Genomic DNA, 12,756 nt, shown 5'->3' with positions numbered 1-12,756 from the left:
CTACTGAGCCCGCGTGCTGCAACTACTGAAGCCCGCACGCCTAGAGCCCGTGCTCCGCAACAAGAGAAGCCACTGCAATGAGAAGCCCATGCACCGCAACGAAGAGTAGCCACCCCCCCGCCCCCGCTCACCCCAACTAGAGAAAGCCCACGCACAGCAACGAAGACCCAACACAGCCAAAAAATAAATAAATAAATATATTTATTTTAAAAAATAAATAACTTAGTGAATGTAGGAATCAGGTAGAATGATCCTGGCAAAAGTGTATGTGTATGACAAGGGAGTCAGTGTGGTAGAGTGGAAAAGACCTGGAGTTAAGGTCTGAAGATCAGATTTCTTGTCATAGTACAACCACTTGGCAGGCCCTTGTACTCTTGGGCCTCTTTTTTTTCCTTCCGTAATCAAGGAGGATGCTGCTTACTGTTGGAAAAATCAAATAAGAGGAAATGTTTTTAATAATATTGAAATTAATAGAGTGTTATGAAAATACTCATACTGAAGTTATTCTCATACTGAAGAGCAGGAGTTCCTTGAATTTCAAAACTGAGATTGTGTGTGTATGTGTGTGTGTGTGTGTGTGTGTGTGTATTTACATTAATGCTATGAGCAGTAATTGCCCGTTGTGTTTTTTAAAAATCACTTAAATGCTCCTCTGTGAAAATTACAATGGCAACTGAGACTTGTTTAGGATGTCTTAGGTTTTCATTTTGTTTCTTTTCAAAAGCCTTAAATATATTTAAACCGTTTGAAAATACTCTTTTAACCCTCCTCAAAGGACTTGGTTAGGTCATCCTCCGTTATGTATGCCTCAAGGTTCTGTTAATAAGTTTTGGTTTCCTTGGATCAAGTATAACCTAGTCCCATGTGCTAGAATCCTAGTTTGGAGAATATGAGTTTTCCAACCTTATTATACCTTCTTCAAGGGTAAATAACCCGAGCTTTAATTTAACAGGGTAGAACCTGGAAAATTTGAGGACATGTCTCAGTTTCCCGTTCTCTTTCTCTAACTTCTATGATTAATTGGAACTGTTGTTTTTTTCTTGAGGTTTATTCCATAATCCTATAAACCTTCTTTAAAAATAATTCTGTGCTGTTAGAAGTCAAGATAGTAGTTACCTTTGGTGGTGGGAGGCTGTGACCAGGAGAGGAGAGGGGCTTCAGGGGTTCAGTAATAATTCTGTTTCTTGGTGCAGGTGCTGGTACACAAGTATGTTCACTTTGAAACTCATCAGGCTGTATGTTTATGACTTGTGTTCTTCTCTTTTTGTATATTACACTTCAGTAAAATGTTCCAGAACGTTGACTTAACGTTGACAGCATCTTCAATAAGTCCTTCAGTTGGAGAGTTTATTTTCTTCCCTGTTTACTTGTGGTTTGAAATAGTCACACAGTGCACTTTGTTTTAAGTAAACTTGAGAACAACCTGGGTCAGCTGTGTTTTAGAATATTCTAGAAAGGAGCCTGAATGGAAGAAGAGCAAAATAAGTAACTCTTTCTAGATGGTGTGATTTTTTTTTTTTCTTTTTTGCTTGCCTGTACTTTTCAAAATTTCTTTTTTGTACATTTATTACTTTTATAGTGTAGGAGAAAAATAATCTACTGTTGTAAAGAGGAAATAAATTGTATAAGCATGACATCTTTCACAATAGGATATGAAAGTGTATTTTAGAAAACATGATTATAGGGTAAATTGTTTTCTACATCTGTTTTTTGTTACAGATATGCCAGTCTGTATTTTTGCTGTGCTATTGAGGATCAGGACAATGAACTAATTACCCTGGAAATAATTCATCGTTATGTGGAATTACTTGACAAGTATTTTGGCAGTGTGAGTAGTATTTTGTTTTAGGAAATTGAATGCTATAGTGCTTTTTTTTTTAACCTTTTCTGTAACAAGTTTATTGTTTGATTATCTTGGGGATTCTGACTATTTGACAGTAACTGTGGGAGAGGGAAGGAATGACTATTTCTTGTCAGTGTGCCTAGTGAGTTAACTGCCAGAATTGCTTGACCCCACAGACCTACTCATTTAATTATGCTGGTGAGAACGAGGTTTAAAATAGTGAAATAGAAAGGGGGGGTCCAACTGCAAGGATTAATATACTGCAAGTGCTTAGTATAGAATTTAGATTTGGTTAGCAGTTACAATCATATTACCCAGAAATATGTATTTTAAAAGATCAGTCTTTATGAGTAGAAAATTATTAAGTTGCCCATGTTAGGAGCTTGCAGAATCTGGTCTTTCTTAGCTTGTAGGCATTAAGATTGATTCCCTCTGGTCAGATTTTACTGACTATCTGATAGTAGGTAAGTATCTTTTACTTTCTTCGGTTTTATTTATTTATTTATTTATTTTTGCTTTTCAGGTGTGTGAACTTGATATCATCTTTAATTTTGAGAAGGCTTATTTTATTTTGGATGAGTTTCTTTTGGGAGGAGAAGTTCAGGAAACATCCAAGAAAAATGTCCTTAAAGCAATTGAGCAGGCTGATCTACTACAGGAGGTAAGCTGCTCAGAGTTCTCTTGACTAGACACTAGCATGTTTTGATCTTGCTAGGGAAGTCTTAGTCATCTTCCCTCATTCTTACAGTTTCAGAAATTACTCTGAAGCATGCTTGGCATGTAGTGTCTATGTGCAGTTTATTGATTGGAATATGTGTCAGCCACATCAACTCAGTTATCTGTGGTTGGATTGTTTACTTTGGAGATGATCCGGAGATGGCCCATTTTGGGACCCCAAAACACCAGAGTCCAAACATTTAGCGGACAGACTACTTTAAGATGGAAAAAGTAACAATAATTTGAGAACTCTCTGTCCATTGTTCTGAATTACTTAAGGTAACCCCTTTTCTCACTAGTGTGTACAATGAGGAGTTGACTGTGAGATTATGGCATTTTCATTCCAAGTTGGTTCATATTTTCACCTCATGTCCATTAAGTGCAAATGTAGCCAAGCAAATGATAGTGTTGTAATTATACTTTTTGTAGAATCCTCTAGTTTTGTGTTAGCAAAACTAACTAAAAAGTATTTCTACTTCTCTATGCTTTTCTTAAATAACAAACCATGTTCTGTTAAACAGCTACATTCTTGTCTTGCCTTGATATCACAGGAACCATTGATAAAACCCCTTTCCCTTTCTAACTTCCACAGTTGTCTTGGGTTAATTGTATATTTGATACTTCTGTACCTTCAATTTCTGAAGTTAAAAATTTCATAGATAAGGCTACCTTTTCCTAAAAACTTAATGATACATTAATTCAGGTACCTAGTTGAATTATGCTTTAGTCATAATTGTGGTTTTATTCAAATAGAAAGTTTATAGCACGAGGAGAAGGAGCTAGTCACTATAAAAAAATAAATTTTTTCATTATGGTAATTGTCTTTTTTATTATTAAAGGAGGCTTTAAATCAGAGTAAATCTTTTTCTTCATTATAACTTCTTAAGTGTTAGCCTCAGTCAGGAGAGTGGGGAGCTAGCTCTCGGTAATCCCTCTGCATCAGTCACTGACTAGGTCAGTTGTGGGGATTGTTTGAAGTTGGGATGACATCATCTGGAACATACATAAATTAAATATGAGACAATGCTTTGTACATTTAATTATCTTGAGTTACCAAAACAGGGGTTAAGGTGCCTGCAAAAGTGAAGTATTTTGTTGACAGCCCTAATGGCATCTGCTGTTCAGTAGTGAAATGAGCACAGCCCTTTTTCCATGTGTGTATGGTTTGCCACAGTTGTTTATTAATTGATTGCATACATGTCATTCGAATATATTTTTTTAATGTCAGATGTGCCGACTACAAGCTCATATTCTACTCTTGTAAAATTGCTTTAAAGTTAGCACCTCCTTATTTTGCTGTTCACTAACCAGACTTTTCTTAAAATTAGGTCAAGACCAGGGTCAGAAATTGGGAATTTTTCTTTTTATTTTTTTGGCCGCGCCATGCAGCATGTGGGATGTTAGTTCCCCGACCAGGGATCAAACCCATGTCCCCTGCATTGAAAGTGCAGAGTCTTAACCCCTGGATTGCCAGTGCAGTCTGGGAATTTTTCATATTTGTTCCTTCCCTTGATCACTTTTATATTTCATTATTATGGAACTATGTTTGGTTCTATCAGATCCTGGTGTTTCCTCCAAGTTCATCATTTCCTGATTAATTACATTTGCCTTGAAACATTTCTAAAGTTGTTGAAGTTCAGCTTTTAATTTTAATATTTTTTTCTGGAGAGTAATGTTTAGGGCATTGACGTCTCTTGTGTCTGGATTGTTTTCTAAACTCTACTGGGAAATCGCTATACACTTTACAATATGACAAATATGCTAAATTTACTTTATAGCATGTACTGAGTAATATACTAGAGGATCCAGAAGTTATTACAGGTACATGTTTGTTTATAAATGTGTACATGTGTGTGTATCTCCCCTATAAAAGTATTTTAATAAGAAGTAATGTCTCTTTTTTTGAAGTAGTATTTTTTAATATCTCTAATTGGGAAAAGTAGGAATAGAGAGAAGCATAGGATGTCCTTAGTTCCATGTAAAATTCTCCTTACCCCATCTCACCCGAGTTTAAAAAAAAACACCTGACTACTGTTAATTATAGCTCCTTGTCTTTAGAAGAGAGCTTTGGCCCTATTTCTCATCTGTGACTACATTGTTTTGTACATAAACCAAATTGATACTATATTAAGACATTTTCTATTCAATGGTCCAAGTGAACCATCTTTCTTAATTTAGCCATTCAGGTCTTGAGGAGGCAGAACGTGGCTGGTCCATTCTGAATTTAGAGTGAGGTTAAGGCCTTTATGAAACCAAGCTAAAGTCTGTATGGGGCAGTTAAGCTTCATTCAGGTTATTCTGTTCAGGTTAACTTGTTTATTCAGGTTATTCACCAACGTACTGTCATAAGAAATCCAGGACGATAAGATGTTTGTTTCCTACAATAGAGTCATTTATATGTTGATACATGATACAAGTTTACATCTCTGGGAGAGTATTTGAATATTATGTTCATAAAATAGGTGATAGAATTAGATGAGAAAAAGCATTACACAAACTGCCAGAAAAGATTTGTCTGGGCACCATGATAACAAAAAAGAACTATGATAATAGCTAATGCTTATCGAGCACTTAGATGTGAGGCATCCTATGCTAATCATCAGGATTTCCTGAGAAGGGGTCACGAGAGCCTTTTTAACCAAAGAAGAAACAGAGGCTCTCGAGGCTCAGTGAAGTTCCAATGACTGGTCCTAGGTAGCAGTTGGCAAAACCAGGATTGTAAACCCAGATCTGCTAGACTCCAGAGCTGTATGAAATCTTAACCACTGTGCTCTGTCCGCCCCAGCCCCCATTTGTGTATTTTCTTGGTATGTTTTAAACATTCTGTTTTAGACACCAACTTCTGTATGTCTCAGTAATATAGTAAAGAAATTCATAATTCTCCTGGAGGTTTCTCTATGTTGAACAAAGTAGGTTTCCTAAGACTGATGCTATCCTGTACTTTTTAGACTGGAAATTTTCATTGTCCAAGTTATCAATAGTTGGAAATTATTAATTGGATATATAGATATAAATAGTAGTTTTCAAATCATTTCTTGTTGGATTTATCAAAATGCCTAGATCTATAGTAGCTTTTTTTGTCTTATAATTTAGGGTATAATATTCACTTAGTCTATGTCATGAAATGATTTTGCTTCCAAAATTGTAAATATAGCTGTAAAGACACTTATCTAAATGCAGTCTTAAATTTGTAGAAGTCCTAATTAATTGATTTTAATCTAGTTTTTCATATATTGTGATTTTTTTTTTTCTTTTTCTATTTGGTGTCGGGTCTTTTACTTGAATTGATTTTTCTAAACACCAAAGACGACTGAATTTATATTGAAAATATCTGTTGGCTTAAAGATATATTCATATCACAAAATAATTTTGGTTTTAATCCTTTTTTAATCTGTGAAATACACATTTCTATCCTTAAGAATGTTTATTTTCTTTAGAAAAATGTCTTTAAAATGTCCCTTTTACTCAATTTGTGTAAATGTCATGTAGTTTGTTTAGGTAGTCCTTCATTTTATAGGCAAACAGGGTTAGAAAGTCAGTGCATAAAGTAGATTTTCTATTAGCATTTTATAGTCAGTAATGAGAACATAACATAAATGTGTATCTGAATAATAATTACTAAAATATCAGATATTATGATTAAATAATAAAGATGTCTTATTTTACTTAATTACTTGGTAAGGAAGGGTTACAGTTTTGATATTTCTAGACCGAACTCTATGTTAATTCCTTTTGGTATTCTGTTGTATGAATACATAATTAGATTTGGGGGTAAAGCCCAGAAAAATTGGTCTGTTATCCAATTTTTAACGTTTGACCATTGGAATTTAAAACATATTTTCTTAACATGCCACTCGTACTTAACTTGATTCTTAAATTATTAAAGTACAACATGCTGAGATTACTAAATTGACATTTTTTTTTGCAATACTTGGAACATTTTCCCCAGCACCAATTAAATACCTATTTTAAGCTAGATTTTTTTGGAGGGAGGGCATGGGGGAGCAGTACAGTTGGGTTTACTTTATAAACATTACATATAATGACAAAGGAAATATAGAGTGCATTTTCTTTGTGAAGTCAGGCACTTACTGGTTTTTCTCTGCTCCTTAATTTTATAGAGCCAGAATGAAGAATGGGGAGGTTTGTCTGAGGATATCTTATGATAAAGAGCAGTCTAAGGCTTTAGTCCCTTTGACCCCCACCTTATTTATTGGTAACTACTAAATTTACCATTTTCGTGGCATGGATAAAATGGGGTGTTATGCCAAAACTGTTGCACGTGAGATGATTTCAAGTCCTTGCTTGATCTGTGAAGATCAAATAGTTAAATACTGGGTGTTGGGCTTTAACCCTCAGCGGTAGATGCATGATGGTGTTGATCAGCGCTTTGAGATGTGTCAACCTTTTTTTTTATACTAACAGCATCATTTTCAAATTCGTGGGGGTTTTCCTTTTGAGCTTTGTTTGCTGTTGGTATTGTTTCTCACTAAAGTAATCTGAGAAATGAAAAATAAGTGAGGTACCAAAAGCAAGCATTACACTCATGAATTTGCTTCTACTTCAAGGTGGTCCACTTTATGAATAGATTTATTGGATTTACAGTTGTTAATTTGCCTCATCTAGAAAGTGGTGCTCTATGGAGAATTAGTGCTGCTAAAATTGATTTGTTTTAGTGCTGGGCCTGCATGATACATCTTAGTACTATACAACATCTTTGTGGAAGTAGTAATTAATAAATCTCTTGGACTGCATAAAAATGGAAAGGTAAGAATCTCAGGAGAAAAAGTGATTTCTTTAAAAATGAATCTTTTGTAACTTAAAAGTATTTTAAGTAAGTAAGTACTTATTGAAGTATTTAATAACATGCCTTTTAATAAGTGGGGTTTTTAAAAATTAAAATCTTGCTAATTAAGAATATTTGGGCTTTGGGCAAGGTAGTCAAACTCAAGAATATCTTACATTGTTTTAAAACAGATGCTTTTAAATGTATACAGTAATATAACAGCAAAAAGCATTTTGATAAAAATCCTCTTAGGATTGGCTTTAATAAGACAAGCTCCTGTAATTCCTTTGTAATTACCACTGTGTATTAAAACCTTTAAGCCTAAACCTTCTTCTTTTCAACTGGGTAAAAGTTAACAAGGCTATATAGTCTTTTACGCCAGCAAATTTTAATTTTTTATGAGTAAACTTGATTGGGGTCTGCTAGAACAAATTCTGGATAAGTGAGGCTTAGTTACATTAATGCTTGAAATAGAAAATACAGAAAGGTAGATACAGAGAAAACAGAAGGCAGAACAAATCTTGCCTTTCACTTTGCATTTAATAAGAAACAATTTGGCCAATGCCCTTGGTCACTGGTATTTAGGTTGTAATCATTTTGCTCTGTGTTTGTTTTTTGAGCTCTTTTTCTTTGTTTGCTTTTCAGAATTTTGAGGATTTCCCCCTTGCTGTTTCATTTTAATTCATTTTGAGTCCACTGTTGCTCCTCTGGTCTGTTTGTAATAATGAAAAGTTGGAATAACTTAAAATATTCAGTAACTGTAAATCTGATTTTCAAAAGTATCTGACAAGAAGCCACAGTAATAAATGCAATTTTATATCACAGTAGTTACATACACATAAACCAAAAACATTTTTGGTTAAATAATATATACTTACTCATATTTCTTATTTTATAGTCTCACGTTTTCTATTCTATTCTGTTTTTCAATGCTGGTCCTGATCCACTAAGTTGATTGCATGAGCCCTAGGATTGGGATCTGCACAGGGACCTGCAAAGAGCATATTCCTAGCTGGTGGTGGTGGTTTTATGTGTTTATTTATTTATTTATTAATTGAAGTAAGTTGACGTGATTTTTTTCTTTAAAAAGTACTTTCTGAAAAATTGCAGGGTTTGAGTTCTTTTTTCCCCTATTGAGACATTCTTTTTTCTTTTATTGTTTCCTCTGCTTTTTTTTTTTTTTAACAAAAATTCCCATTATAGGAAAATTAACAAATACAGGCAAGCGCATGAGAACATAATCTTAACCACCAACCAGAGACAATTTATTCTGGTTCTCAACTAGGGTTGGGGGTGGGGCAGTTGTGCCTCTTCAGGGGACATTGGGCAATGTCTGAACACATTTTTGATTGTCACTGCTAGCCATGAGGTGCTACTGGCACCTAGTAGGTAAAGATCAAGGGGACGCACTGTTAAACAACCAGCAGTGCCCAGAACAGCCCTCTCAGAATAAGAAATTATCCGGCCTCAAGTGTCAACAGTGCCAAGGTCCAGAAACCCTGGTTTAATTTAACATCATGTAATATATAAAAATTTCATTTATAGATTCCATTTACATTTATGGACTGCTACATCTTTTCAATATAATGTATAGTCCAGATTATAAATGACTGGCTGAAAATGAATCAAAAGTAGAAGGGAAAAAAAAAACCTAAAAATTGTGAAAGAAGGAGAAATGTGCTCAAGTAAATGGCTATAAAAATCACTTCTGTGATCCACCAAAATTACTTTTACTTGATAACCAGAGATAACCCGTAGCAAAACTTATGGGATGTCACTATATAATTTAATTTCCTCAACAACAACCAAATCTGTTAACATCTATTAGGGTAATTGAGTTTTTGCCCGAAAACAGAATTGAGCATACCCTGCAGGCAGTTAGAACACTTGAATTTTCTGCTATTTCCCTATCCACCTTAGGGATTTGATAATTCCTTAAGAGAGGAATAGTTTAAATGACCAGAATTTACATATATAGACTTATGTTGTACCTAGAGACATTTTTGTTGTTTTTCTTTTATACCCTATTAGCGTTAAAGAATTTACTTAGTAAAGATATTTAGAGTTTGAATATTTGAAATTCAGTGATTCTGAGAAATCTTTTCTCTTTTGAAAACCCTGATTAAATTTAGGGCATTTCAAGTTAGGGTCCAAGTGGAAGAACAGGGCAAATACAATACAACTACCCTAAAATGTGTTTAAAACTATTTCTTTATAGTTTAAACTTATATTAGCTAAGTTAGTTATTCTGCTTCTTTATTAAAAAAATACAATTAACTGCCAGAGAAAGTAATTTCTCTTTACTATTTTATCACTAACGGGTTTTAGAGGAGGGTTTTAGGAAATGTAGTTAAGTTTTCCTCATTATTATTTTTAAGACAAATGTAATAGAAGTAGACCAACAGCACAACAGAATAAGACAGCAGGAGATATGAATAAGTAATCCACAGATGAAAGAAAAAACACATGGTCCTTTGACTAAGGGAATGTAAATTAAAATATCAATTAGCTTTTTTTTTTAGTTTGCTTCTTATGAACACATAAATTTGTATTCCATTTTGAAGGATTAGTTTAGTGATATCTATTAACAGTTAAATGTGTACACCTTTGCCCCATTAGTTATACTTGAAGGAATTTTATCCAACAGAAATATACAAATGCAGCAAGACACATGCTCAGTATAATATTGAGCCATTGGAACCTAACCAAATGTCCATCAATGGGAAATAGGTTAAGAAAATTACAGTACAACCATACATGAAACTGTTAACCTGGCTTTGAAAGAAATGAGATCAATTTCTATGTAATGATATGGAAAGATATTCATCAAGTAAGAAAGGACATTAACTTAACAGTATTACCTCTGAAGATATTTGAGGCCCCTCCCTCCTGTTTTCTAGAAGTGTAAAACATGTATTTTAAGTAGAATTTTTTTTAATTTATAAATTTTTAAAAAAGACAAAATGCTGCTCTGTGAATGGAAGACTACATTGTGTTGTTCCTTTAGGTGAAACTAGAGTAGAATTTGCTAAAAAGAAAGTTTCAGCAGGTAAAGTGAAGCACTTATGTTCTCTTGGCCGTTTTAGACACTAACCACCTGGAGCAACCATATTGCTCTCGCCACATTGCTAACTTAATGTAAAAAAAATCACTCGATTTTCCTAGTGCCTCACAAGTGCTTTTGTAATAAGACACCATGAGCCCTTTCGTCTAAAAGGTACCTTATAAAGTGCTCTCATTTCTTCTCTTTTTATTCATTGCTAAAAAGAGATCTTAGTGCGTTTGGATACTCTACAGCCCTTTGGTCTTTAGCTCAAGGATTAGAGTTCCAGAGTTGAGAATAAGGACTTTGCCACAGTATTCAGTGAGGGGCAATAAAAAGGACCGTTGTATTCTAGAACATGAAGGACAAAGGATACAGTTCAAGGAATAAGTGAAGCCCCTTCAAGAAAAACTGGAGTAGAGCAGTAACTTCAAATTACACTTCCTTATATATATTTTTTATTAAATGTACATTATTTCTCTTTGACTACATAGTGTACCAGAAAGAAAAATCAGGACACTAGGTTTTCAGTTTTGGATCCAGTACCACTAGTTTATTTAAGCACTTCTCATCTCAACAAGACTTAAACCTTCAGATAATTACTTGCTTACCAGTTTTCATTATAGTTTATCAGATCATTTTACCTTTGAGTCATTGGCCTAGTATAGTGAATATCTGGGAATTTTTAAGGTAATGAGGTTTGTCTTGTCTTAGGGACGTACGTGGTTTTGAGAACAGGTGTAACAATTCCTTTCTGCTGTGTTTGTTGTCCTATACTTCCCACTACATCTGGTCCTTTTTGTAGGGGATTAAGAAAAAGATTATTCTTAGTATGGGAGGAAAGTTGAACATGCATGTATACTGAGGAGAGGAGCTAATGGAGAGAGCGATGAAAAATAGGAATGGAATAATGGGAAAAGTATATGTGGAGGGTGAATGGGAATGGAATCAAAAGTATTGGTCTTGAGCAAGATGAGTCTTCTCCCTCGTCTGTTTTGAGGAGATGAACAGGTTAAAAGTGTAAATTATTTTTTTTTCCTCATGAGTTGGATGAGTTGAGAAACTACATCTAGAGGAGAGCTGCAGGGACTGAGGAGAAAGAAGAGGTAGATAACTTGAGGAAAATGTTGAGGGTTTGGAATAGATTTGCCCAGGATTAAAGGCCCATTTCATATTGAAAATAGTAAATATCTAATCTTTATTTAAAAAAAATTAGTCTCCAAAGAATCTGTACTAAGGGCAACTTGTGGTTTATATTTGTGTAATACAACTTGATTAAATTTTTTTTCTCACTATTTTCATTCTGGTCTTTATTCCCACACAGTCTAAATCACTGACATTTCAGTGTATTAAAACTCAGTTTGCTAGGTAGTAGAAGACAGTAGGTCTAATTCTGCACAGGACTGTAAAGTCTGTGTATTGTAACAGACTTCACTCTCACCCTCCCCAATTCTTAATTAATATAATTATTCCATGACTCATAAAATGTACTGGTGGTAAGAAGGCCCAGAATACTGGAGTTATATTTAATCCACTATAATGTTTTCCTCGTATATAAGAGAAAAAATAACTTGGTTAATTATGGGCATATCTGTCATTTAGCTAAAAAATCAACCTTAAATGTTAAATGGTCACTAAGGCATTTATTTATAGCACAACTTTCTCAGCCCCTAGCAGTTTAAACTGGGCAAGTACTTAAAATGTGTTATAGCAACTTAAAAGTGGTAAAAGAATACTTTTTTTTTTAAATTTTTTTTTTTTAAAAATTTACTTTTTATTTTTGGCTGTGTTGGGTCTGCTGCGCGCGGGCTTTCTCTAGATGCGGTGAGCGGGGGCTGTCTTTGTTGCGGTGCGTGGGCTTCTCATTGTGGTGTCTTCTCGTTGCGGAGCACAGGCTCTAGGCGCACGGGCTCAGTAGTTGTGACGCACGGGCTTAGTTGCTCTGCGGCATGTGGGATCTTCCCGGACCAGGGCTTGAACCTGTGTCCCCTGCATTGGCAGGCGGATTCTTAACCACTGCGCTACCAGGGAAGCCCAATACACTTACTTTTGTGGGTTTTAGAGTTTGTTTTCTTCTTGAAGAATGTTTTTCCGGTGAGGAGGTTTTTGCCCTTTGAAGAGTATTCTTCTCACCTGATTGGATGGTAATTTCTTAAGTACAGTAATATGGATCATTGTTATAAAGAATAGTTTGGCTTTATCAACTCTTTTCTTTCCTAAAGGGTAGTAAAGGTCTGTCAGAAATTCCTGGGGCAGTCAGGGTTGAGAATTGCTCTTACAGAATTGTTCTCTCTCTCTTTTTTTTTTTTTTTTTTTTTTTTTACATTTTTAGTGGTATATTGCTTTACAGTGGTGTGTTAGTTTCTC

The 12,756-nt window shown here is 34.6% G+C and overlaps 1 protein-coding gene across 2 annotated transcripts in view; it reads left to right on the top strand.

The window, feature by feature from the left end:
- The window catches only part of AP1S2 (adaptor related protein complex 1 subunit sigma 2), a 30,046-nt gene that overhangs the window by 8,070 nt on the left and 9,220 nt on the right, over positions 1 to 12,756 (top strand). The window contains exons 3-5 of one of the 2 annotated variants that reach the window (XR_003677885.2): positions 1,720 to 1,828; positions 2,367 to 2,504; positions 6,682 to 6,776. Coding sequence is in view for 1 of the 2 variants with exons in the window: in XM_024115271.3 (XP_023971039.1) it covers positions 1,720 to 1,828; positions 2,367 to 2,504 (247 nt within the window). In the remaining variant the exon portion in view is untranslated. The remainder of the gene's footprint in view (positions 1 to 1,719; positions 1,829 to 2,366; positions 2,505 to 6,681; positions 6,777 to 12,756) is intronic. The other variant, XM_024115271.3, reaches the window with a different exon arrangement.

The sequence above is a fragment of the Physeter macrocephalus genome, chromosome 21 (genome assembly GCF_002837175.3).
Source record: "Physeter macrocephalus isolate SW-GA chromosome 21, ASM283717v5, whole genome shotgun sequence".
NCBI classification, from domain to species: Eukaryota; Metazoa; Chordata; class Mammalia; order Artiodactyla; family Physeteridae; genus Physeter; species Physeter macrocephalus.
Note: the sequence above shows the minus strand (reverse complement) of the source record. Positions and strands in the feature narration are given on the sequence as shown.